General features: G+C 54.7%; 1 protein-coding gene across 1 annotated transcript in view; it reads right to left on the bottom strand.

Moving 5' to 3' along the window:
- CNGB1 (cyclic nucleotide gated channel subunit beta 1) overlaps positions 1-26,658 on the bottom strand; it is a 66,931-nt gene extending 40,273 nt beyond the window's left edge. The window contains exons 1-15 of the mRNA XM_057710830.1: positions 26,506-26,658; positions 23,973-24,030; positions 23,661-23,733; positions 22,583-22,703; positions 22,436-22,481; positions 22,205-22,241; positions 20,522-20,597; positions 20,231-20,268; positions 19,696-19,857; positions 18,854-18,929; positions 17,557-17,593; positions 12,268-12,427; positions 11,051-11,287; positions 4,779-4,872; positions 4,086-4,122 (exon numbers count right to left, since the gene is read on the bottom strand). Coding sequence (XP_057566813.1) covers positions 4,086-4,122; positions 4,779-4,872; positions 11,051-11,287; positions 12,268-12,427; positions 17,557-17,593; positions 18,854-18,929; positions 19,696-19,857; positions 20,231-20,268; positions 20,522-20,597; positions 22,205-22,241; positions 22,436-22,481; positions 22,583-22,703; positions 23,661-23,733; positions 23,973-24,030; positions 26,506-26,658 — 1,405 coding nt within the window. The remainder of the gene's footprint in view (positions 1-4,085; positions 4,123-4,778; positions 4,873-11,050; positions 11,288-12,267; positions 12,428-17,556; positions 17,594-18,853; positions 18,930-19,695; positions 19,858-20,230; positions 20,269-20,521; positions 20,598-22,204; positions 22,242-22,435; positions 22,482-22,582; positions 22,704-23,660; positions 23,734-23,972; positions 24,031-26,505) is intronic.
- Positions 26,659-27,117: the final 459 nt, after the last annotated feature.

The raw sequence follows: 27,117 nt of genomic DNA, 5'->3' as shown, positions 1-27,117 counted from the left end.
TGTCTTTGATCCTAGATAGTAAATGTTTTAGAACAAAGTCTGGGGAACAAAGCCTTGATTTACATCTCTCTGTTAATCTGTGTAGTAAATTCAACCACAACCATGACCAATTCCAAGCCTTATATAAATCCCTGTTTAAATCTTTTAACTATTTGAAAGTTTTTTTTAATGATAATATTTTCTATTTCTATACTTGTTTTACTTCCGGTTAGTGTATGCATTTTATAAACAGTCTGTGTTGACTATTTAAAGAGGGCTACAATAAATATCCTTGCCTATTCGTCAACAAAAAAAATCAGATCAAATCAAATCAAATCATGTGTCAGTCGCAGCCAGTTCAACCCACTGTCCCAATGTGTCACTGGGACTATTTCTCAAAGTGTGGGACTCCCAGAGACCAGGGAGGGCCCACAATGATTTTAGATGACATAGCCAAGGCAAAGGATGACAGAATGAGACCATTCTTCCCTTTCCAGTTCTCTCTGGATCCTGAATAGGCAGAGAGAAAGCCTCAGGTTAGCGCTGCTATGGCCTTAACAGCTCTCTGATACATCCGAATCCCCCTCTGCAGCTGGGCAAGCAGACTCAGCTATGAGCCTTCAGCAGTACCTCACTGAAAACTACCAACTCGACCTTGTTCTCCATGTCTTTGTGGCTATTTCTATTTATGCCTTCTATTGGGTTGGCCAAAAAGTTCATTCAGTTAGGGAATGCGTTGGTTGATAAAGTTCTTCATGACAATGAGAAATGTCGTTTTTATTTTTACTTGAAACCAAACGAAATTGTTGGCCAACCCAATGTTTATGGAAGGCTATGCTGGTTTTCCATTTGAATTACAGTACAAAGCTTCCATTTAAATATACTTAATTCAGTGAAAAAGTGAATCCACTGAAAGATAGCAAGCAAATAAACGCAGAGTTGGCACAGAATGCATAACAATCAAGCAGTGATATAAGGGGGGAGGCTGTGGGGGACCCTTTGGAGTGAGGTGATTTAGGGCTTTCCCAGAAGATGGAGCTTGGCACGTCACCCCCTGTGGTGGGGTTGATCGTGTGCCACCTCGCCCCGACTCTGTGCCCACTCCAAGCCAGGAGGAGGAGAGGACGAGGGTGAATCTCTTCTCGTGAAATGTTCAGCACGGCCTGCCTGTGGACCTCGGAGGCAACCTTGCCCAGTGTCATCCAAAGACAAACAAATTAAAGGGAAAGTGGCAGGTCTGCTTTGAGTCAAGGCAGAAAGTGACAGGGGTTAGCCCAGAGGCGTCAGTATGTCCCCCAGCACTTTGTCATCAGGCAGCAAATCGCAGGCGCCCGAAGGCCACTGTAGGGACCTTGCCACAATTAAACAGATCCAGACAGGCTCTCTCTCTGCACTGGCCCCTGAGGACGTCTCTCCTCCAGGTCTGTCTGTCGGCACCTGGGGGCCTCTCCTTTCCTAAAATGGAATTTGCTGGGCAGATATCAACAGTCCTCAGAAAGTCCAGTTCCCAGCAACCTTGCAAGGTCAGTAGATTCTGTCTCCAACATTCCTCTTCTGGTTCATTCCCTTCTGATTATTCTCTTCCCCAGTCCAGCTCCCTGCCCCAAGCCTCTTGGCCTGGAGAGCTGAGTGACTCGTTTAAACTAGGGTGTGAGTGATTACCTGTATAAAAATTGATGATGTGCAAAAAGCCATGTTTAACCCAAAGAAATGAATTGCTAACTGTGGAATTTTAGGCACAGAGAGAAGGGGACTAATATACCACAAAGCAAGATGAAGGCACTGGTCAGCAGAGGAAGAAGGGATGGTTTTCCACGGGCCCACATACTGGTCCCACACCAAGACCATGGCACCCATGCAGGAAACAGCCCAAGCCATGCAGAAGCACACATCACAGACACCAGAATCCTGGGTGGGCAATTTCACGCTACCTAGACGATGGATGGAGCTCCTGGTCTCCTTGGCGAAGCTGGAGCTGGACAAGGCTGTTCTCCGGGAGATGAGGACAGGGATGCGAGTGATTGGGGGGCGGTAGCTGGGCACATTGGGGAGGTGCTCCACCAGGTTTGGGGGGGCGAGCCCGGGGGTCACTTGGCCAGGCGGCTGGTCCTGGACCAGGCGATTCAGTTCCATGTCCCGGCCTGGTTTAGCCATGGTGCTGGGACCAGGGGGTCTCAGGCAGTCAGGACCCTGGGGACTGCAACGAGGAGCACAGAGTTGGGAGAGGCAGGGTAGGTGGGGCTCCTCTCCACCAACACCAACAGAGACCAGCCCGGTGCCCACCTGCACCTGCAGCAGCTGCACCCAAAGTCTGGAGCATCACGCTTGTCCCTGGAGTTCAATGCCGAGAGCACCACCAGTCACGTGGCTCATCCTAACAGCTCTGAGAGACAGCCCTGAGCCCCCCAGTTCTGGAGCTTTCTTTGCTAACCAACCATCATAGCATTTCCTACTTTAGACTCAAAGAAATTAGAATCAAAGAACTCAGAACTCCTCAGGCTCTTAGGCTCACAGACTCAAACGTTCTTAACCTGGTAGGGTTTTCCATCCCAAAGAAATCCTGGAGCTCAATTAATTTCACTTCCAACCAGAAGCAATAACGTTTCCTAGGTCCCTGGTTCCGCAAATGGACTGCATATTGGAATCGCCTGGGGAGGTCTGGAAATGTCTGATGCCCAGGCCCATCCCCAGAGATTCTGATGTAATGGTCTGGGGTGAGGACTGGCACCAGGATTTTTTAAATCTCCCCAAATGATTCCAACGTGCAGTCATGATTGAGAACAAGGGCTCAAGGCCATTGCCTCTCAAACACAAATGTGGAGAGAAATCACTGCACATCTTGTTACAATGCAGATTCTGGTTCAGCAGGTCTGGGGTGGAGCCTGGGATTCTGCATTTCTAAGCAGCTCCCAGGTGACACCAAAGCTGCTGGTTTGAGATCCACACTTTTCAGTGCCAGCAAACAGAGGGCTATGACTCAATGTTTCTCAAAGTGTGGTTCCCAGGCCACCTGCTTCCAAATGACCTGGGGAAGGGGTAGAACCAGCTCCATGGAACCTGAGTCTGCACCCGGGTGACCCTGGTCTTGTTCATCTATGTGGAGTGCAGACTTAGTAGGTTTCCAGCAGATTGGGGTTAAAGTTAACAGAGGATGTTTTCCAAAGAGCAGGTGGGGAGCAGGCTCAGGACAGCTGGGGTTAAGACACCTGGGTCCAGTCCCATTTCCACCACTGGCTGCCTAGGACACAAACATCATGGTCCCCATTATGGTCTCTTCCTTCAGTGCCAGCGAGGCCTTGTCGCCCACACTCTGCCCAACAACCCAGTGAGGCAGGTACTGTTATTGCCCCCACTTCTTGATCTGGGAGCCACAGTTAAGAGAGGTCCCAGAACTGGTTCCAGGTCATGCAGCGAGGAAGAGGGAGGAGCCGGGAGTGAAGCGCAGGTCTGTGCCCTTGACCACTGGGCCAAATGCTGCCCACACGAAGCCTCAGTTTTCTCATCTATAAAATGGTCTGTCTGACTCACAGGGCAGCTGGAGCACCACCAGTGCCTTGAGGATTGTGGACGTGTGCAAGGCCAAGGCTCGGTGTCCAGCTGTCCTCACTCCCCTAGACTCTGTCCCCATGGTCCCTGGAGTTCTCAGGATTAGGGGTGGGAGTGATAAACAAACTTGTGCTGCGGATCTTAGCAGTAAGGAAAACCTCAAAAGACACAGAGTCTAGGACATGCCCTTAGCAAGCGCTGGCCCCAGTTTTCACTCAGGTGTGTTACATTTGAGCCGAGCCCTCACTGGGCTGTAGCCTAGAGAGCTGTTCCCAGTGAGGGGGGTGCCAGGAGGGGTTGGCTGGAAGTAGGGTTTCCCCAGGTCTCCTAGGGACCTGGGGGCCTCAGAGCAATTCCCCTGGGGCCTTTGAAGTGCATCATCAGGCTCTGGTAATGTGGCCCTAAGATGCACAGAATGGGTTTTGCCTGAGGTTGGGATGGGGCGCGGGTGGGGTCAGTTGAGAGGGAGAAGGGGAGGGTTTGCTCCTGCACCCCCACTGTCCCCAGCCTCAAAGCATCCTGGACATTCTTATGTCACCCCACCCCCGCCACACACCTACCTCCTGAGCTGGCAGCCACGTCCTCCTCCTGCAGCTCCTGCAAAAGATAAAGAGGAAACCGAAGCTGTGACCCGCAAGCCCTACCCTAGCCCTGGTCCAGCCCAGCCGCCATGGGGGATCTCCCCTCAGGCGTCCTCATGGGCCCCAAGTCTACTCCTTGCCCTGCCCAGCTGCTCACACCCTCCAGCCCACCTTCTGGGGCATCTAGTGCACACAGGAGCCCCAGGCCCCAGCACCTGGACCTGTCACTTACAACGAGGGGAAGCTCTCGGGCAGCCCTCTGCATGTGGGGGCAAAGCAAGTAAAGCAGCCACCACGGCACACTCCACCCGGCACCGCACTTCACCGCGTACAACTGTGTACAGTACTCTGGGGAGGGGTTTTCAGCCCCACTTCACAAAGGGGGCCACTGAGGCGCAGAGTGGGGAGGTGACTTGCCCAGGGTCACACAGCCACGTGAGGACTGGAGTCCAGGTCCGCCGCTCCCCACCCACGGCCATACCACCCGAGGCCCTTCCTGACACATCTGACCCCTGGTACAAGCGGGGCCTCACAGCACCCATCATCCTGCTCGCCTCTCACCAGCCAACCCTCACCCCCTGTTTACAAAGTGAACAAGGCCCCAGCCGCTTCTGGCGACACTGGCCCAGGCCTCCCAGGTCGCCAGGCGCCAGGCCTGGCTCTGCTGCATACCTGGTGTGAGGTGCTCGGGGGCGCGGTTCCGCCTACTTCACTCTGGTCCTCGTAACCCTGCGCCACCAGACAGCTGTCCAGCAGGACACTGTGACTGAGGGGGGAAGGGCTGGGGTTAGGGGTGGTAAATGTTTCCCAGACTGTGCTGAGTACCAGGCTCTGTGCCAGGGGCTGGGGCACAAGGATACCTAAGGATAGGTCCTCGCCCTCTTTAAGCTCCCAGCACAGGGCAGGCGGCAGATCCCGCATCCTGCTAACAATCTCCCCGTCTGAGTCATGCGCTGGAGCGAGTGGCTATGAAGGGAGCAGCCACAATTCTGCCTAGGAAGGAGGGCTTCCCATAGGAGGCACCCTGTGAACTGGGAGTATGTGGGGAAGGGTGTCCAGGAAAGGGGAAAAGCACATGCAAAGAACACTTACAAAGGACAGTTTTGAGGAACAGTCCTTTGGGGGTGACCAAAGGGCACTGCATAGTGTTCAAAATCTATGCCCAGCATTTCCCCTCTGAGAGTCTCCAGGCAACCTTGGGGATGTAGGCAGAGCAGAGAGTATGAGAAAAGTGAGGCCCAGAGAGGTCAATCGGCCTGGCCAAAATCACAGAGCAAACAGTCCCACATCACACAAACCTTGCACGCAGACCCTGGTTCTTTCCATGCCATGAGATCAGAGCCACACTGCAACTGCTGAAGCTTTCAGGGGTCCCTGGCCCAGGCAGAGGCATACATGAGTGAGGGGTGCCAGGGTGAGACTATAGGGAGGAGAGAGGACTATGGCAAATCAGAGAACCTGTGCCCATCTGAGTCAGCAACACCACTCTGCTTGCAATGGGAGCCACATGGCCAGATCTGCTGATTTTCAAGAGGAGCCTGAACTAATTTTAAAGGTGGAACCTCCCCATCTCCAGATGCTGATAATTAATCCAAATTAATATATCTATATTAACATCTGTACTCTCTGTATTAATATCTATATTAATATGTCAATATCCAAAAGAGACTGGATCTTTATCTCCAGGCTAAATTGGACCCTGAGATGCCCGTGTGCAATCTCTGGGTTAAAATGATGATTTGGGACCAAGGGCTCATGTAATTTTTGTGGTTAGAATTAGATCCTGCTTCCTACCAGGCTCACCCCATGCCACAGACCAAGAGGCTCATGGAGGATGCTCTTTGGCATCTGTTGCCCAGAAAACCTGGGATTGCCCATCCTCTACCCAGTGGGCCAAGTCTCAGCCCTCCTGAGGTGGGTGAGGAGACGGGGATGCAATTACGGCCCAGTCACTTTGGAGCCAGCAGCCTGGAGCAGGAATGAGCCGGCAATCATATTGTCACGGCAGCTCCCAAGGGCCGTGTGCCAGGCACCGGGCCAAGCACTTGGCATGACCAGCATCTCACCAAATCCTCTCCCACATAAGCCTGGAAGCCCAGCTATGACTGATCCCGTTTGAGCTTAGAAATCAGAGGCTCAGAGAGGCCACATGGCCTGGCCATGGTCACACAGCCTGTACCAGGTGAACCTGTATGAAAGATGGTGTCTCTGACCCCAGCGCCAAGTCCTTCATACTCCATTGCCTGTCTCTGAGCGTCCACACAGCCCCAGGTGACGTGGAGGAGTGAGGCGAGTGTCTGGAGGATTCAAGAACCCAACTCACTTTATTTCTCTTCATTGCAGATGCATTTCCATTGTGAATTGTCAGAGTCACACTCTCTACCCTGCCCAGGAAGAAACAGATTTTCTTAAAGAAAAGGACATATTATGACTTTCATAGGGCCTGGGCACGTCAGCCTTCACGGGCCCCTTCCTCCATAAATATGTTTTTAAAATCCCATTTTGTGACTGTATTCATATGAAGATTAGTATGTTAATGTTATATATTAAAATATTCTCTTCTACCTAAAAGTTCATTTTTTGGTCTGATTTTAAAAGAAATTAAAACGCTCTTGGAGGGCCTCTAAAAGTATTATGGGAACTGTGCCTTCATGCCCGACGGAGAAGTCGGCCCTGCCTGGAAGGGGTGGATGGGCTTGTGCTGTGATGGGCTGACTGGGCTCTCCTTCCCCAAAACAGATGCAGGTGTCTCCTCGGTTCTCAGAGCACAAAAGCCCAAGAAATGAACTTCCCACAGTCCCAGTCAGAGCCTTTCTTGGGTCTGGTTCCTTCTAGAATCAGGCCTGGAAAGCAAGACCCCGGGAAGCCTCCATTTGCTTATCTGTCAAATGGGTAGGATTCATCCAGCCTATACTGTACAGCCTGGCTTATGTGAGTGAAATCAGGAGAGCCAGTGAGAAGCTCATGGAAAAGCCAGAACCCGCCCCCACCCCACCCCCATGTCATCTGGATCCTCTATCTCTAAACACCGGTAAGCAGCTTTCCTTGTCTGTAGTACTGGGTGTCCACTTAGGAGCGCAGCCTGGCCTGGGACAGAATCCCAGCTCTGCATTTGCTGACAGGACACCCCTGGATGTGGGGGCTGCTATCTCTGAGCCTCAGTTCTCTCATCTGTGAAATGGGATTAGCAGTGGGAGCCTTAGAAAGCATCTGGCATGGAAAACAAGTGCTAATCAAATGACAGCTGTTTTTATGACTGTTCTTGTCATTATTATTATTAATCCCAGAGGAGGCGGCGCTCTGCAGGTCTGTGGATCACCCACGTAGATTGCGGAACATTTTGCACAAACATCTCCAGCTATGGAGACACATAGCAAGCCCTGCAGCAGCCCTGTCAGCCCCACCAGGGGTTGTTACCCATGGCCAGGGTACCCAAAAATCATGTTGACCCTGGTGGGCAGAGTGCCTCTTGACGGGCCCAGAAGCAGCAGGTCATCAACTTCTGGAAAGCTCCAAAGTCCCAAGGATTTCCAAGCAGAGGATCAGACAGACTGGCTGAGGTGGGCACCCCAGAGGTCCCCGCTATCCAAGTTAAAGCTGCGGGGCACGGCAGCAGCAGCCCGCTGGCAAGAGTTTACCAGCTGATCTCCCCCAAGTCACAAAGCAGCCTGTGCCCCCAAGTTAAGGTCCCCACTGTTGCCTTCTGCAGACTCCTCACCAGGCACCCCAACCCCAAAAGAAGGAAGGAGGGGAGCCCTTAAGGAGAATCAGCCACCTACTTGAGTCTTGCTCTCTTTGCCGACAAGGACGCCCATGGTGCAGGAGTTCAGCTGGGGGTGATGACATTCATCCCAAGCCCGGGTCAGTGCGTGCCAGTGGAGGATTGGGGGACCCCCAGCTCAGCCCCAAGCCTGTGAGGCCAGCTCTGGAGCCAGTGTGGCTCGGGTGGCAGATGAGCCACCAATCCTTCCTACTTCTAATCATGTTGAGGGATGTGCAGGGAACTCTGCGGAAACGCCCCCAGGGAGGCCAGGTGGGGACCAAAAGGCTGTGGTTGCTAGGAAAAGCCGAGCTGTTGCCAGCAGAGACCAGGTCGCTAGGCGACCATCTGCCTGTTACCAGGGCCTGCGCGTCATCAGTAACCCCTATGTTTCCACAAAGCTGGCAAGAACATCCTTCTCCAGCCAGCAACAGCCCAGCCTGCCTGTCCCACGCCTGACACCCTCTAGCCTGGGCCCTGGGATCACTCGCTCTGTCACCACAGGGCCCAAAGTTCTCTGAGTTTGAAGCTCTGGGTGAACATTTATAGGAGCATGTGTATGCCTGCAGCATTTGTAGGTAACTGTATGCATGTGCTTGTGTAGAGTGTGGATATGTGCAAGTGTGTACGTGTGTGCACGTGAGTGTGATGCTTGTGCCTGCATGCAGGCTGTGTGTGGGTATAAGTGCACCGCCTACACATATGTGTGCATGTAACCCAGCATGTGTGTCTTTGTGTGCAAGTGTGTATGTGTGGTGCAAATGCGTGTGTGTGCATGTATTTGTGAGTGTGCCTGTGTGTACTGTGCAGAGAACATGTGTGTAGTTAGTGTGCGTGCCTGCGTGCGTGCACATTGGTTCACTGGCCTTCAAGCGGTGTTTTAGCTCAAGAGCCATAGCATATAAAGGGATTTGCAGGCCTATATGTTGGGCATACGAGTTTGGTAGCAGAACAGCTCAGAGCTCTGAACTCTACACAGAGGCAGGTGGAAAGCAGATAGCAAACAGAACTGCGCTAACAAAGCCAGGCAGCATCTAAGGTCTTCACTTAGGGGAGGGTAAGTTATCTGCTAGTGAGAGCATCCTGGCTCTGGAGGGGCCTGGAGGGCAGAATTAGGACAGGGTTACAAAAGCCGTAATATTGGCAGAAGAAATTACTTCCTAAGTCAGAGGTGCAAATGGATGGCCTTTGAGGGGTTGTGAGCTCCCCATCATTGGAGGCAAGCAAGTAGCTGTGTGGCCTCCTGCCGAGGATGGAAAGATTATATGTGAACTGGGCAAGCGTGGACTCAAAGCAGAGGACACTAAGCAGGCTTCTAGCTCCCAAATCCTGTGTGGGCTCATGGTTTAACTCTTTCCTGACTAAAATGACCCTCAGTAGGGAAGAGAAGATTTTTGACTTTTGATGGAGCACAAACACTTTTGATGGAACTCCACACCGGGTTCTACCACATCCGTTCTCACAGCCGGCCCTCTGACCACTCAGCAGGAGCTATTTTCATCCCTCCTGCCCCATTTTACAGATGTGGAGGCCGAAGCTCTGTGCCCAGCTGCCACCTGTCCAGGTCACTCTGCTAAGAGAAGAAAAGCTTGTGCTCCAAACACTCATGGCGCTACCTCACCTCAGGCCATGGCCAAAGGGACAGGGAGGAAGGGTGTGGGCCAGGGGTACCACAGAGGGCAGAGTGACAGGGACAGGGAATAATGCGAGGCAGATGGAGCCAGGGGACAGATTAAATCATCTGCCCTGATCTGTGGTACAACAGCCACCTCGCTACCCCGCCGACCTCAGTCTCTGCACAATGCAGCTGCCGGCCCCCATCACTCCCCCGTCCACAAACCTTCCATGGCTCCCTGTTGCTCCCAGGAAGTCAAGTTCAAGACCTTCACAATCTGGCCCCACCACTCTGAAGGATCATCTCCCACCACTTTCACAGCTACACTGTCACTGTTCCCAGGACACGTGGGCTGCTCGTGAGGCAGCAGCTCACTCCCTCTTCCTTGAAACACTTTCTACCCGGGCTTCCAGGCCCCACAGTCTTCTTGTCTCCCTCTCCCTCCATGGGCATCTCCTCCTCCTTGGTCCTTTCTGGTTCCTCCTCATCTCCCTGACCTCTGATCTGGCCTTTGGGCCTCTCCTTCGTCTACACTCACTCCCCAGGCATCTCCTCCAATCCCACCTTCAATTCAGTCCACAAGACCAGATGCCTTTACATCTCCAGCCTTTACAGTCTAGCCTCTCATCCCCTAACTCCACTCAGGCATCCAGTCATCCGCTCTTTCCCCCCACGTGTATCTACCTCTCCCTCTGCACTTCTCTCCAGCCCATATTGCTCAGAATCCTCTCGCTCTCGGTGGTTTCTTTTCTTATTATTGAAATATATTTGACATGTAACATTGTATAAGGTGTACAACATGTATAAGGTGTATAACATTTATATACTATACTATGGTTGCCATTGTAGCGATGAGTACCTCTATCATGTCACCTAATTATCACTTCTTTTTAGTGGTGGGAATAATTAAGATCTAGTCTCTTAGCAAGTTTGATGATTATAACTTTCAGAGGTTTCTGTGTTCCATTTTTAAGCTCTCACTGTAACTAAATTCTTTTGTGTGTTTTGATGTTGAAATCTTTATGGTTGTGGGTACAGAACCAACCATTAATGGACCATAGAGCAGAGTCCAGGGCAGCCTTGTGAGGCATCAAAGGCAACCACTGGGGACCGGCTGTTGGGGAGGGCGTAAGGGACAGAGACAGCTCTACGCTTTGGCTTTGTTAATTGCAGGGGAAAGCTGGGCGCCCACTGCACGGGTCTGTGCTTCGTTCCATGCATTCAACCAACATTTATTTGGTGCCTACTGTGCCAGGCACTGTTCTAGGTTATAGAGACATGGCAGTGAAGGCAATAGACAAAATCCCCGACGTATGGAGGTGCATTTGTTTGTACACGGGTGTGTGTGGCATGGGGTGGTTGTTGAGTGTTAGGTACTATGAGTCCTGGGGTCATTATGAGCACAGTGGGGGTCGCCCAGCACCTCCCCAGCCTCTCTGGTCAGTGCCCAGCGGCACAGCACACAAAAAAGGGAGGAGTTCCCATGAGTAGCAGAAAGCACCCCCACCCCAGAAGCCCCGGCAGCCCCCTACCCCGACCATCCCTCAGCCAGGGGTACGGGTGACTTACTCAGGCTCAGGCTCCAGTTCTTCCTCCTCCTCCTCTCTGTCCTGCTCCTCTCCGTCCTCCTCCTTCTCCTCTTTGTCCTCCTCCTCTCCGTCCTCCACCTCCTCCTCTCTGTCCTCTTCCTCCTCCTTTCTGTCTTGCTCCTCTCCGTCCTCCTCCTTCTCCTCTTTGTCCTCCTCCTCTCCATCCTCCTCTTCCTCCTCCTCTTCTTTCTCCTCTTGAATCCGAGGCAGCTCCCTGAGTTGAGATCAGAGGCAGGAGGTGAGGTCACCTGCAGCTGCACCCCAAGTCCACCTCCTGCCCCCACTTTCAGTAGGATGTCCTGTGACCCCCGAGACCAGACTTCAACGTCCCACCCAAGACTCCACCTGGGGAGCCCCACCTGAGCAGCCCCGGCTTCTCTCTAACAACAAGGCTCTCTCCCTGCATGAAGGGACCCCAACCAACCTGGTGCCAACTCCAGGTCACCCTGGATCCTCCCTGGACCTCGGTTTCCTCATCTTTGCAATATAGGTCATGGGCCTGAGGACCTGAGGGCTCCCAGCTTGAACAGCTATCACCCAGCCCGCAGGTGGGAAGTAAGATGGTTCAATCCCTATGGAGGGTGACCAGGCCATCACTACCACGGTTACACATTCCCTTCCCCGATGACCTTGCAACTCCGTTCCGGAAATGTGTCCTGCAGGGGTACACACGTGCACGTGCAAGGACATGTGGACAAGAGTGCTTGTGGCAGAATTGTTAATAATAAGAAAATTTTGGAATCAACCTAAATGGCCATCAATAGTGGATGTTATTACAATGTTAAATACATTTTGGCATATCCAGATGATGGAATACTATCCAGTTGTAAAAAAAAAAAGAGAGAGAGAGAATGATCTCCATGTACTAAGTGTGGAGAAATTTCAAGGTACGTTGTTGAATGAACGTAGCAAGGTGCAGATAGGTCAGTGCTTATGATATGCTACCTTTTGTGCAAAAAAATGAAGGGAATCCATGCTTGTATATGCTCAGATGGACCCTGGAAACGTACAGAAGAACCTGGCAGCCGTTGTGCCCATGTGAGAGGGATGGGTATCTGGTGGGAGAGAGGGGGAGGAGGAAGGCAGACTTGGTCCCCACTCTACGCCCTTTTATACCTTTGGGACTCTGTACCATGTGTCTGGTTATCTTCCCAAACAATCGTCTTTTCAGGGCCTTCTCTGGCTCCCAGGCTTCTGGGTATCTCCTCCACCACCTCGCTCTCCTCTTCATTAGCTGGAGCTCCCTCTGAGCCCTGCGGGCTGGTGCTGCCCTCCTGATGCTCGTCCTCCTCCCAGTGAGGGTCAACCTCTTCTAGGATGAGATTGGGCTCCTCTTGCTCTCCAGGGAGGATGCTGACTGCAGGGGACACAGAGTGTGTGGGAGAGTGGGCCTGGGCCTCTGAGTCCCAGGGATGACACAGGGAGCCTTGGTCATCACCAGCCATGTGCCAGTTCTCAGCCAAGCAGCAGAAATGGTACCATTATCAATGGGACCATTGACAACCAGGTCAGTACTAAAGTGATGGGCTGAAGCCCACAGTCACTCACCCTGTCTTCCTCATTAGTTTTCCCTCTCTTTTTCTTCTTGAGACAGAGCTTCGATTACAGTTAGTCTTGCTTCTTATTGGGGCCACCTTCCTGGAGGTTTGTGCAGAAGCAGAAACTATGCTTCTACCACAGCATTGCGGGTGACGCCAAGAGACCCAGGCTAAAAGTCCACCCTGCCACATCCAGGTGCAGTGGCCTGGAATGTCCCAAGGGATGCAGAGAGCTTGCCCGCTGCCTGTTCTCTAGATGCCACCCCCACTACATGCCCGTGATCTCAGAACCTGCTTCTGGGCGTCTAGGAAGGCTTCCTCCTGGACTAGGGGCTCCACTCTCCAAGGGAACTTGACTTTCTTGTGGAGATGGTCTCACTTTCAACACTTCTCCACGTCCCCTGGTCCCCAGGAATGAACACACTGTGGGGCTGTGAGCTTGGCAGAAGTGGGTGCAAGGAGTCTCATCAGGAGCCTAAGCCCACCCCCAGGCAGGAGAGAGGGGAGAAAGGCGGAGGTTGCCTGGTAGCAGATGTTCCCAAAAAGCTCCAGGGCTCTTGGTGGCCTTTAAGCCAGGCATGAATTACCAAGGGTGACTTTAAATGTAAGGTGGCCTCAAAAAAAAAAAAAAAAAAAAGATATCAGGGAATTCCCTGGCGGTCCAGTGGTTACAACTCAGTGCTCTCACTGCTGGGTCCCGTGTTTGATCCCTGGTCGGGGAACTAAGATCCCACAAGCTGTGTGGCATCTCCAAAAACAAACAAACAAACAAAACAAAACAAAAAGCCATAAATGGAAGATGGGAAGGTGACCTCAGGTCTCATCCTTTGACTTTGGAAGTTATTGTTCTTGATGTAGAATAATAATAATAGTAATAACAGCACCAGTTACATTTATTGAGCATTTACTATGTGCCAGGCCCCGTGCTAAGTGATTTACATGGATTAACTCAATTAGTCCTCACATCAACCTTTTGAAGTGGGAATAACTATTACCCCCATTTTATTTTCCCTGTTTTATGTTTTATTCCCCATTTTACAGATGAGCACACTGAGACACAGGTTAACACCTTCTTTTACGGGGTCCTCCCCATGTGTCAGGCACGTGGCTGCTTGCCTTCCAAGAGTCACCTTACTCTCCACTCCTGCCTCCTGATTTCCAGATACCAAGGTCATACTGCCTCACAGAGGAGGCACCTGCCTGCCCTCCAGGGAAGCCTCTCATGTGCATCCTGAACTACCGTCCTGGCTTCCCCATCCCTACAAGTAGCCCTGGAATTTGACCAGAGAGGATGCTCTAATTGTGGCCCTGAATCCAGTAGTGAGACATACATGTCATAGGTTTGAGTCATTCTATGTTGCCAGCCAGCAGTGATGCAGTGTCTTCATTCCCATCAGCCCCTGAGGGTGCAGGTTCCTGCCTGACGTCTAGGGGGCATCCTGGGGACAGAATATCCCCTGGCCTGTGAGCTCAGCAGCTTTCATAGCAATCCTGCAGGGTAAGAACAGTACTCTCCCCATTTTATAGACCAGAGAGGCTGAGTGACTTGTCCAAGGCCACACAGGATGCCAGGGGCAGTGCTGGGTCCCTGTACTCATTTCCCTGGTGCTATCCCAGGTGACAGACATGCCCCAGGAGTGCCTGCCCGGCATTGGCGGCCACTCCGTAATGGGTGCTAGATACCTCCCTTGCTTATATCCTTGCTTTCCGTTTCATTAACCCTTTCTTTTGGTGCACTAATTAGTGAGTAGGCATTTTGTAAGTACTTTCTCCTTTCATCTGTGTGCCAGGCCTGTCCCCATTTTACAGCCAAAGAAGAGGATGGTGCCTGAGGGTACCAGCCAGGGAGGGAAGACAGGGGGTACAGATCCCAGGGCAGGACCCTCCCACTCAACCACCTTCAATGGCTCCCTACTGCCTACAGCCTGGTCCTCTAACATCAGGCCCCACTTTTCTAGTTTTACCTTCTGCATCAAGGACGCTGGGCTCCAGATTAGCTGAAGTGCCCACCGCTCTCCCTGTACACTCTTACCTCTAGGCATATGCTCACTTTATTCTGTCTACCGGCTTGCCCACCCCTCGCTGCCAGTCTGAGACCTCAGGGGTCTCACACTCAAAGGCCTATGTAGCTGGGGAGACGGTGCACATGGAAGAAGTGGAGGGTACGGCTGCCGCTCAGACTCCCCTCACAAGCACACTGCTGGACCATTACAGCTGGATCTTCCCAGTTGTCAAGAGAAGCCAGATTCTTCTATGCAAAGACACCTGATTTTTAAATGTTGACAACTAATTCTAATTTTTAAAATCACTCCTTGCCCCCATACAAAGACATCTGTGGGCCAGCTGGGACCCTGGGCAACCGGCTCAGGACCCTTGGCCAACTCCTCCTTCTGGCAACCCCAATGCCACAGGCCATGCTAATCCACCCACTTCTCAAACCTAGGTACTCACTTTAGCCTTATCTGAAGCAATAACATCATGCAATCACAGGTTTGATGTGCTGCTCTATGCTTTTTAATATCACTTCAAGCATATATTGCTGTCCACTTGTAGTCCCCAACTCTTTGAGGGGGAGAACATGCCAAACCTGAGGAGATCCTTTTCTGGGAAAAAACTGTGTCCCTTGGGGGCACTGAGTGTGCCAGGCGCCATGCTGAGGGCTGTGCTGGCGTCCTCTCAAAGCCAGTCCCCGTGGGCTTTCCTGTAGCCTTCTGGTGGGAAGTCCTCCTGTGGTCTAGCCTAAATCCCACAGGCTGCCCTTGGCTGGCCTTCCCCTTCTCTGGTGGAAAGGGGCCTGCCTTGGTCTCGGAGAGGCAGTTCTGGGACCGGCTCCCCGTCACCCTGTCTGGGATTGGCGGGGAAGCAGAGGGTTCAAGGGGTGGGGGAGGCCCATGGCCACCTCATCCCCCTCCCCTGCAGGTCTTCTCTTCAGGGCACCCTTCTTTCCTTCTATCCATCTGTCCGTTTGTCCATCCGCGCTCTCCCAGGCTCCCTTCTCTTTTGTTTCAGAGGCTTCCAGCTGCCGCCACCCCTGAAACAAAGGAGAAGACAGAAGTGTGGGTGGCGGGGTGGACAGGCGGAGGGAATGAATGAGTGAAAGGATGGGGAGGCTGAGGGATGGAGAGGGGGAGGGACACTCGTCCCTCTGTCCCTCAGGGTCACCCTCATAGTGGGTTGAATACTGTCCCTCCAAAAAACGTATATCCCAGTTCTGTGCTCTGTTGCCTGTGAGTGTGACCTTATTTGGAAACCGGGTCTTTGTAGATGTCACTAGTTAAAGATCTCAAGATGAGATCATACTGGATTTAGGGTGGGCCCTACATCCAATGACTGGTGTCCTTATGAGGACAGGAGAGGGAGACGTGGCAGACACAGAGGAAGAGGCAGAGACCAGAGGGCAGCTAGAGGCCAAGGGGCACTAAGGATGGCCAGCAGCCACCAGAGCCAGGAGAGAGGCCTGGCACAGGTTCCCACTCGGAGTCCCAGAAGGAACCAGCCCTGCCAACACATCGACTTGGGGCTTCTGGCCTCCAGAACTGGGAGAGAATACACTTCTGCTGTTTGAAGGAGCGCGTTGGGGGTCCTCTGTTGCGGCAGCCCTAGGAAACTGACATCCCGGTTCCTGGCCCTGGGCTAAGGCTGCCGCAAGGCTGCCCCAGGCCCCCCCATGACCCACACGCTCCAGGAACACAGGGGGCTCCACCTACAGCTGGCTGAGAGCTGCCTGCCTCCAGAGGAGCAGGGAGGAGGGTAAGAGGGAGCCGGGGGCTCCATCCTCAGAGCTCTCAGCAGCCACTGGCTGTGGAGGGGGTGGGTCCCTGTTCCAGGGAAGATTTCCCATTCCTCCAGGCCCAGGGGACTCTAGTCACTGCTCCATGACAGCTTGCTCTGTGACCGTGGGCACATCTCTGCCCCTCTGCCTTCCCCAGTGGTCACGGCGGCCCTGCTCTGCGCCCTCCAGGGTGGCCGTGAGCTCGAGGCGGAGTGAGCCCTGCTCTGAGCCTCCCCTTCACAACACTGTCATGATGCTACAAACCCCATCACCTCTCACACCCGAGCTGCACAGTTGGCCAGACCTTGGCGGCTGCCCCACGTCAGAGGGTCCATAAAGGCTCCCACTGGCTCAGCGGGCCTGGGGCTGGCAGCCCTGAGACGCCTGGAGCCCACGACCCAAGGGCCTGTGCCCAGGGTGGAATAGGGCCACTGCCCCCGGGCCTGACTGCTCTGCTCGCCTCCAGCGCTCACCACAGGCCTGGCACAGAGCAGCCCTCCAGGAGCATTTGTGAAAGCATGAATGGATGAATGAATGCATGAACGCCCCGTAGACCACATGCCTTTCCAGAGGCCATGAAACGAAGGAAGAGCAGATTTGGGACCCCAGCCCTCCCCTCCTGGCCTCCGTCTGGGCCCCAGTCCTGGTGCAGGGCTGGGATAAAAGGCAGCACACACACCCCACAGGCGAGGGGACGCCCTCCCAGCTCAAGGGGTCCAGTTCCCCCAGAGAAAGCCCATCTGTCTCCTTTCACCCCTCAACCGGGAACTCTGCTTAGCCAAACCACTGGCCCAGGGGGCAGTGGGGAGCTCTCGTCAGGGGTTCTTAGCAGGAAGGGGGACCCATCCGACTTGACCTCCGAATTACTTTTTCTGGCTAGAAGCTGGAAGGCAGGCCAGGTTCCTGCCTATGTGCGCATCCCCACCGCCCCCGGCCCCCGGGGGAGCCTCCAGTCATCATCTGGCTCTGGGCCGGCCGGACCCTGGCTACCCGGCCAGGCTGACCTGGGGCGGGGCCTGCAGGGCTTGAGGCTCTCCCAGCTCCAGGTCCAGAGACTCTGGCTGCCCCTCCCCTCCCGTGTCCAGTCCCGGCCAGGGGCAGCCCCACTGCCCATGCGTGCTCAGACCAAGCAACCCCCACGGAGACACACACAGGACTCACTAATGTGTCACTTACTGGTCTGCACGTCACACATCACAGGGGAGTCAGGCTCCTGTACGGGGAGAAAGGGTAAAAAAAACTGCTGTGGCCTCCTCACCACCTCCCTGCTGCCATCCGCCCTCCCGGCACACGCAGGAGCAGGAGGGTCTCCTCACAGGGCCCGGGACACAGCAGAAGATCCTGTCCTGCTTCTCCCCTCCTGCCTCAGAGATCGCCCGCTGCTCCCGTCCTTCCTCCACCAGGGTCACCCCCTGGTCCTGCCTCAGCTCCCTTGCCCAGGCTGGGCCCCTGCCTGGAACGCCCTCTCTCCAGTTCTCTACGTATGAAGCGCCTTTCCCCGCGCCCCCCCCCCACCCCCGCCGTCCCCTGGAGGCTTGTCTCAAAGCTCCATCTGCACGGAGGCCTCTCCCCCTCCAGCAGCACGCCTTCCCCCCAAGCCCTGTCCTCGGGGACCCCCCTCAGTGAGCACATCTTCACCCACTGACAGTTCCTGCCGCCGGACACCCCCTTTCCTCCTCTTGGGGAGCTCCAAGGCTGTGCTTCCTCTGCCACCCACAGAGGCCACGAACACGGAGCCTGAAGGCTCAGCCGGGAGGGAAGGGACCCTGAAGCTTCCTGTCCACCTCCTACTGCAGGGGGACTGCAATCCAGGCCTCCCGCCTCCCAGTTCCAGGCCCCTCTGCAAAGATGTCCAATTGTCCCCAGGAGAGAACAGCCAGGTGGCAGGTTCTGGGAGAAAGAGAGGTGGGGGAGGCCCTGCTCCCCCTGCCCACCTGTGTGCGAGCCCTAGGTCATCAGGAATGCACACAGGGCCCACTGGCTTCCCAAGAGCCCCACTTCTCCCCAGAACGTTCTGGGCCTCTCTTGTCTCTGGGCCTTTGCACACACCGATCCTCTGCCTGAAGGACCCTTCCTACACCTTCACGTTCACCCACCCGCCTCCTCCTCCTCCCTCAGGTCTCAGCTTGCAGGCCACCTCCACTAGGAAGCCTTCCACGATGCTCCTGGGAGGCTCCCCCTCTGCACCCCACATCCTCCCTGCTCCCCCCGTGGAAGCACCTCCCTGACGGACTGTCACCGCCTGGCAGGTGGGGCTGGGTCCGCACTTCTCAGCCCTGTGGCCACAGTGACCAGAGAGTGTGTGTGGAATGAGTGTGAGCCATGCAGACAGGCAGGCTGGGTGGGCTGAGCTCCCTTCTTCCTTCTGTGCCCTGCCCCCACCCCCACCCCAGGGACCATCCCGCCCTTGCCTGAGCTCCTAAGACCCCTCCCACCACCACCCAGGGCTCCCACTCCCCCAGCCCAGACCGACCTGCTCCCCAGCCTTCCCACGGATCACCGGCTGCGGCAGGGCCATCTCCAGCCTGTGCAAGAGCCGTGCCGCCAACCTGCAGGCGGGAGAGAGAGAGTCGGATCCCTCCCAAGGCAGGTAGCGAGCCTGCCCGAAGGTGGACCGCAACCCAAGTCCCCGGCCCTGAGAACCATTGCCCCATCCCTGGCCTCCCCAGGAAAGCCTCTGGCTACTGTTCAGATCCCAGCAGGTCACTCAGTCCCCCGTACCCGACCTCCAACCCCTCAAGGTGCATTGGAGGCCCCTCGCACACTGCCAGGCTGGGAGTACTCAGCGCTACCTGTCCTGATTTCAAATGCACGTCTCATTTGGACCAACAACTCCATTTCCTCCGATCTACTTGTAAATGAACGCAGTGATGCCTGTTCAAGGTTCTTAATTGCAGCAAAAGTGGAAACAAACCTAAATGTCCACTGAAGAGTTAAATAAAAGCTGGTACATCGGTACAATGAAGTATCAATACTACGCAGCCGTTGAAAGAATGGAACAGACTTCGACGTATAAAACCACCTCTAAGATACGTTTTTAGGTGAAAAAAATTGAGATGAGAACCAGTATCTAGAGTTTGCTGCTGCCGGGTGCGAACGTTTAAGGGAGAAATGTGCTCAGCGCTTGTCTGCGTGTAGGCAACGTGCAGAAGCAGGAACCGCTGACGCGGGAGCGAGCGCTGCGGGCCCCTTTGAATTTTCCCCCAGGTGCATGCGCTACTTTTCTAACTTAAAAGACTCGTGTGGTGGGAGTTGGGCTGGGGCCAGGCCCTGAGTCTGCTGCCCGTGGGAGGAGAGGCGTTTGGGGGGGCTCACCTGGCAGAGTCCGGGGCGGGTGACAGGGAGGAGGCCTGGATGCTGGGCTGGAGCTCTGGAGGGGGCGCCTCCCCAGGCTTCCGGGGGGCGGGAGGAGGCAGGGAGGGGCTCTCCTGGGCCTGTGGTGCGGTCTTCATTTCCAAGGCGGGCCCTGGAGGCTCCAAGCAGCAGGGAGGGCAGGAGACGAAGGATGACACAGCAGGGCTCCGTGCAGCCCCTGAGGGCACGGGGTCCAGGTTCAAGGTGCAGCGTGACTGAGTGGGGGGCCCCTTGGGACCACCCCAACGCCCCCCCCTCGTCAGACAGACACGGAGCTGAGGTGCAGGGAGGGGAAGGGACTTGTCCAGGACCTCACGAGCCTGTCCCAGGCTACTGGCTTCCCAGCCTGAACTGGGGAGGCATTTCAGGTCCCACAACAGCCTGCTCCCTGCAAGCCCTGAACCCCTCCCCGGGCAGCCTTCAGGCCCCAGTTGTACCCCCAGCCCAGTCTGTGACCATCCCAGGCAGCCCCTTCCCAGGTCGCCTCCCTGTACCTGGACCAAAGGCAGCATCCGCAGGCTCATCTCTCCAGCCCTGGATCGTAAACAGGAAGTGAGGTCACGGAGGAAGAAGGCCAGGTGCCTTGTCTGCCCTGGCCAGCCCCGGCCCCCCACCCAGGCTTCCCCTGAATCCCCCGCCCCTCTTGCAGCCACTCCTCCCCATCAAGGACTCTCCAAGGAGGAGAGCACCCGCCCCCTCCAGGGGTCCCAGGGGTGGGGACCGCCCGCTGGAGTAGGTAGCCCTTCCTGGGTGGTCAGCCGCCTGCTCCCCCTCTTCGTCGACTTACCTCGGAGGTTTTCGGAGGCTGAGGCAGCATCTTCTCCAGATTCTGCTCGAGCCACCTGAACAGCCAGGGCCCAGGCCTGCAGAGGGGCCGGCGGTCAGCCGAGCAGCCTCAAGGAAGGAGCAGCCACCCTGTCCAGACTGCCTGCTGGGGTCCCAGGCCTGGACCAGCCCTTCCTCGGCTCCAATTCTGCACAGTGGGGACCTCAGACTGGATAGTCTTAAAGGGCCTCCAGGGGTGAGGGACTCCCGCCAACCTGAAATTCTCACCCAGGGTTGGACCAGGCTCTGGAACAACAAGCCCAGCCTTGGCCTCCGGGGCAGCGGATGAGAGTGGGGGCCGCTTGGGGACCTGAGTGCAGGCTGGGCGCCTCCCTGTGACTGGGACAGAGAGGTCCGGCTTCATGTGTGTGCGAGCAGTGTGGTCACACAGGGCCCTATACTTAGAAGGGCACATTTTTGGTTTAATGCTCTATCGTCATCATCTTAAACTCCTAATAATTTTTTTATGCAGGAGTCCTGCGTTTTCATTTTGCACTGGGCACCACCAATTATGTAGCTGGCCCTGGGGCAACCGCTGGGTCCCCAGATCCATCTGGCCTCCAGCAGGCCCGCCCTCTTCAGGGAAGCTCCCTGCTCCCAGGGGAACCTATCCCCCAGACATGGCCCGACAGAAAGCTGGCAAGTCCTTCAGATGTCTTCATCCTAAATCACTTTACTGGTCTCACAAGTCAGCGGAGTGGCCCTGGGGACCCAGGATCTGGGCAGCCTCCAGGGGACAAAAGAAATAGAGGGCAAGCTGGCGCAATGGATGAATGAGTGGAGTGTGTGATGGTATGCATTCATTCATTCACGTATTCATATATTCGTTCATCCCTTCTGTGCTGAGTCCCCTGCATACCACAGGCACCGTGCTGGCCACCAGGGGTTCGGCAGTGACCTAGACAAAAGCCCCTGTGCTTAAGGACCCAACAGTCTAATGAATGAATGAGGGAAGGAATGAATGGACGGGGTGAATGGAGATGAAGGCATGACTCTGAATTTCCAGCAAAGATGGCAAACTGGAGCCTTCATGTTTATGTGGGGGGCCCACAGTGCTTTTGAAAACTTTTCAATTCGTTGGCAACATCTAAAACTTAACGTAAAAACCTAAATTTCTAGCTTCTCTTGAAAAACTGGAGGATCTGGCCACGCCAGGCCGGCACTCCTGCAGGGCAGAGGCAAGTGGAGCTCAACAGGGCCCCTCCCTGGAGAGGGACATGGGCTCCCACATTTGCCACAGTCCCCACCCAGCCTGCCACCCCCCTCAGTCAGCTCGGAGCAGTCTGAAGCTGTTGCCAACTGTGAGACCAACCTGGGCACCCCAGTGGCCCCACAGTGGCCCAGGCTCTGCCTCCGGGCTTCACACGATGCCCACCTACACAAGGCCCATCTCTGAGGAGCTCATCTCTGCCTTCTCCCCATCCTCACAAGGTGGCCCCCACCCAGGCATCTCCCAGTAATCAGCACAAAAAGTCATGAGCAGCACTGGGCCCATTGATCCCATTCTGTGGATGGGAAAATTGAGGTCCAGAAGAGATGAGAGGTATGTCTAAGGTCACACATGGAGGTGGTGGTGGACCCTGGGCTCTGGGCACACTGAGCCTACCACAAACACTACAGATGGGGCTCAGGGACAGGGACTCACTCGGTGTCTTGGGCCCTGGGGGCCTCAATGGGTCCATCTGCAGAAGATAAAAAGCCAGTCAGCAGAAAAGCCTGCCCAGAGCCCCCCAGTCAGCCCAGCTCAAACCCAGGTTCGAACCGGGGCCAAATCAGGTGAGAAGCGCTGGCCCTGTGGACTCACCCCAAGGAGCAGGGTCCAACCCAACAGGCCCTGAGCCCACCCCTATAAAGCCATCCTGCCTCCTGGCCTTACCTGAGCCCCCAGCACTGCGGTGCCCAAGGATCTGTGCTCCCGCCTGCTGGGACAGACAGACGGATGTAAGCGGAGGGTCCAGGGGCATCGCCCTCCCTCTCGCCCCTTCCCCACCCAACTGGCCTCAGCTCCTGGCCCCAGCAGTACCTGAACGGGACCCTCCAAGTCAGCCATGGTGCTCTGGGCGGGCCTGCCACTGTGCAAGGGCTGCGGAACAACCTTCTCCATGCCTTTCCTGAGCCAGGTCAGCATCCAGCCACGGGGATCACTGAGGGACAGAGATACCGGCCTGCCCTCAACGTCCCAGCCCCTCTCTGGTTGGCATGGCAGTCCACAGCATCCTAAAGAGCTTGGTTTGAACCCCAAACCGCTGTCTCCCCTCTGTGACACTTCAGACACATTGCCTCCCTCCTGCAACTTCGTGTCCCTCTCTGGAAAATGGGGGACACCAACCCTTGGCGAGGCCAGATGTGCTCCATGCCATATCAAGCCTACCCCCATCGGATGCTCAGAAAAACATCACCCTATCACCCTGCTGCCCCATTAGCCTGGCTCCTGGGGCGGGGGGGGCCTCCTGCACTTGGCACATGTCCTGTGCTCTGGAAGGCTTGAGGGTTTCCTGTGACAGAGGCTAGTCAGCCTACACATGAGGGTCACAAACTCCCCATATGAGGCCAGCCCTGCTGCTCACTTGGACAAGCACCAAGGGTCTAAAATGTCTGAGCTAGGGCTTCCTAGGTGGCGCGGTGGTTAAGAATCCGCCTGCCAATGCGGAGGTCACGGGTTCGATCCCAGCTCCAGGAAGATCCCACATGCCGCAGAGCAACTAAGCCCGTGTGCCAGAAAAAACAAAAAAAACAAAAAAAACAAAAAATAAAAATAAAAAAATAAAATGTCTGAGCTATCTGGGAGATTTCGTGGAAAAGTCTGGATTTCTGTCTTCATTGGGAACATTAGAAGCTCTGGCCACACTAAACCTGCATTTCACCCAAGCACTGAGAAACCTCTGGTCCCCACACTCCGTTTCTCTTGTTCATACGGTCCTTTTGGCCAGGAGGCCCCCCCCCGCACCCCGCCTGAGGCTCCCTTCAGCCAATCCCTAAGATGTTCTGGGCCTTTGCTTGGGAATGACTACAGACCTGAGAGCAGTGGCCATCCCCAGCCCATCGGTGGCTCCCTAGCTTAGGCGGGGGCTGGACCTGAGGAGAGGGGAGGGGTGCAGTACCTGTTTGCTTGCGGAACCACAGCGACCTGGGCCTGGAGGGATGTGGGTGGAGAAGGCACATCCTCCTGGGTGTCTGGAAAGGCGTCCCTCATACGTTAGAACCGGAGCCTCAGAGAGGCCTGTTTCTACCCCACGGGGGAGGTCCAGTCAGAGGCAGAGGAGAGGGGAGAACCCTGAGGGAGTCAGAAGCCTGGCGTTCCAGCTCAGCTCAGCTAAAAGTCCCCAGGAGCCCACCCAGGTGGAGAACACAGCTCTTCCCCCTGCCCCACCTCTACCACCACCACCCCACCAGCCTGGGCTTCCAGCGCTCACCCTGAGGGCCCGGGCCAGCCACAGCCGCTTCCTTCCCCACGCAGGGCTCTTCAAGGGGCTGGAGGGTTCAAACAGGACCACGTAAGCCCTCAGAGAGACAGGCCTGGTTCAGGCAGGGGCAGCCCCTGACCGACCGACCCCCCGCAGGACCAGACAGCTCTACTCTCCAGTGGTCTCTGTAAATCCTGGTGGCCTCACCTTCTCCCTGGGACACTCCCTTCTTCCCAGCCCCAGGGGCCCCTCATCCAGGGCTGGGCCCTCACCCCCCACCCCGGTCCCCCCAGGCCTACCACATGCCCCAGGAATCTGCCCCACGCAAGTGGCCTGAGAAGAGGGAGGCAGAGAGTTACGAGGCCTGTGGGCACCTGAGGGGAGGAGGCGAGAAGAGCCCACCCCACAGCCAGCCCCCGGCCAGCCGCTCCCTCTCCTCCTGCGCCAGAACGGACGTTTCCTCCCAGCAGCTGGGCAGCCTTCGGCATCTGCCCTCTGCCTCTCATCTGCCTCAGCAGCTGCACTCTGCTGCTGTGTGCATGTGGGTTCGTGTGCAGACAAGCATGTGTGTGCGTGCAGACACACTAACGTGCGCACACAGGCACCAACCAATACGCTCATCCTCACGTACGCTTACACACACGCACAGACACACACAAGCACGTGTATATACAGACAGTGACACACAGACACATGCATACACATACGAGCTGACACAAAAATAAGTGCATTTGCTCACATGGAGATGTGTCCACGCAAGACGCAAAGCACACGTGCATATACGTTTGCATGTGCACGTGTGCCCCAACGCACACACGTGTGCATGTAGGCACAGGCCAGCTTGTGCACGGACGCATGTGCTTGCATGCAGGTGCACACATATGCAAATCCCTGCACGTGTGCAGACATAGACACACAAATGTGCCTATGCACGCACGTACATTTGCATGTATACACAGTTGCGAATATTTGTGTGTATGCACACACACATATATATGCCAGTCACATAAACACAGGCTTAGACACACATGCACATGAGCCATTGTTGCATGTGTGTATCAACACAAATACACACATAGATGTGTATACACGCACAGAGGTACAAAATATGTACATGTACAAACATGCAGGCACATACGAATATACCCATCCATTCACACACACACACACACACACGAATACATTCACAGACTCAGAAACACACCTTACACACACTAGCCAGCCCCGCATACACACGGAACTGCACGCAAACGAATGCATGTGCACAATACACATCAACAGATATGCATGTACGTGTATGTGTGTACACATGCCCGTGAATCGGCACACATATGTTTGTGGGCACACAGTTTGCTAATACACATGCGTGCACACACATACCACTAAAGCACAAGGCACACGTGTGTGGACATACACACGTCTGCACATGCAAACATTTGCGCAGCAACCCTATTCCTGGATAGCTCACTTGTTTCCTAAACACACCCTGCATTACCCAGTCATAGCCTTTCCTCTGCCAGGAAAGCCCCATCTCTTCATCTCCTCCAGTTACGGTTTGGCCCGGCCCACTGTGGCTAGGAAGCTTCCAGCCTCCCAGGTGAAGCTGGCTCTCTCCTCTGAGCTCCCGGAGTTCCCAGTCAGATACACCTATTTGGTCCTCCCAGAGGGTAAGCTGAGGATGCTGTTGAAACTCCCCACGCGTCAGCATCAGCATCATCGGCTCTGTCTCCTGGTAGAATAACCTGGCTGGGTTCTCGGCTGCTGCCCCCCGGGGGCCATGCTTCATTCATCACGTTGCTCCCAGCAGTGCACACAGGCCTGGCCTCAACCAGACGCTAAATCACATCTGTTTGAATTTCTGAATTACTGGGCATCAGGCTCCCGAATGAATGAGATGCAGAACTGGCACGTTTTGATGTGCTTGAAGGAAAGTTCTAGAGCGGTGCTGCTCAAACTGTGGTCCAGGAACCAGTGTCAGTCTGCAAACTGTTACGGGTCCACAAGGATTAAGCAGTTTGCAGCAGATTAGATATCAACACACTGCTTCCCTCATGGAGAAAGTCTTACTGCAAAATAAATACCAACTGAACTAAGCAGTGTGCTTAATTACACAGTGCCTTTACATCTGGCAAGCTCCTGATCTCCTCCAGGACTGGTAACAAACAGTTTACGGACTGGCTACGTTGAGTACTTCTGTTCTAGACTCTAGAGGTTGGTAAACAATGGCCAGTGGGCCAAATCCAGCTTATTGTTTGTTTTTGTAAATCAAGTTTTATTGGAACACAGCTATGTTCATTCACTTACATACTGTCTATGGCTGTTTTCACACTATGGTGGCAGAGTTGAGTAATTAACAGAGATGCCATGACCTACAAAGCCTAAGATATTTACTATCAGGCCGTTTACAGAACCAGGTGACCTCCATGCTTCCTCCTAGCCCCAACTTTCTCTGTTGTGGAAGCTCGGTGTGGGCAGCTGACCCGAGCTGGGGATTCTCTGAGCCGTGAGGCCAGCGTGCACATCCTCACACTTCAGTTCTTACCAGGGACTCTTCCTCTAGCTCAGTCTCCTCAGGGGCTGTTTCAGGCTCCGGTTCCGACTCTGGCTTTGGTTCCGCCCCCTCCTCCTCCTCCCTCTTGGTCTTCTGAGGGGTCCCTGGGGGCTGAGGCAGCACCCGTTGGACCCAGCCCAGCATCCTGACACCTGTAGGGGACAGAGTCCTTAGGCCGTCCCAGAGCGCTCGCAGGTGCTCCCACCACTCTTGGGCTGCTTTTATGGGTTATATAGTTCCCTTTTCTTTCATCATTAAAGCCATTTCTGCAATTACACCTCCAGGTATTTTCCTGATAGAAATACTCAAGCCCACAAACATATGTGTATAAAGAGGCTGGTCACAACAGTGTTGGAGCAAAAGATGAAAAACATCCAAGTATCCATCAGTGGGAGACTGGTTATTGGGACGTACCTAACTGATCATCTGTAAGGGGGGCACAGATCAAATAATTTATAATACATCCAATAATGGAATATTATGGAGCCATTTTTTTAAAGTAGATCTATTTGAACTGACATGGAAAGATCTACTTGCTCTGGACTCTAGTCATGAACAAATCAGTTAAAACGCTCCATGCCTCAGTTTGCTTGTCTGTAAAAT

The sequence above is a fragment of the Hippopotamus amphibius genome, chromosome 16, assembly GCF_030028045.1.
Source record: "Hippopotamus amphibius kiboko isolate mHipAmp2 chromosome 16, mHipAmp2.hap2, whole genome shotgun sequence".
Classification (NCBI taxonomy): domain Eukaryota; kingdom Metazoa; phylum Chordata; class Mammalia; order Artiodactyla; family Hippopotamidae; genus Hippopotamus; species Hippopotamus amphibius.
This window is presented reverse-complemented; position numbering and strand designations above follow the sequence as displayed.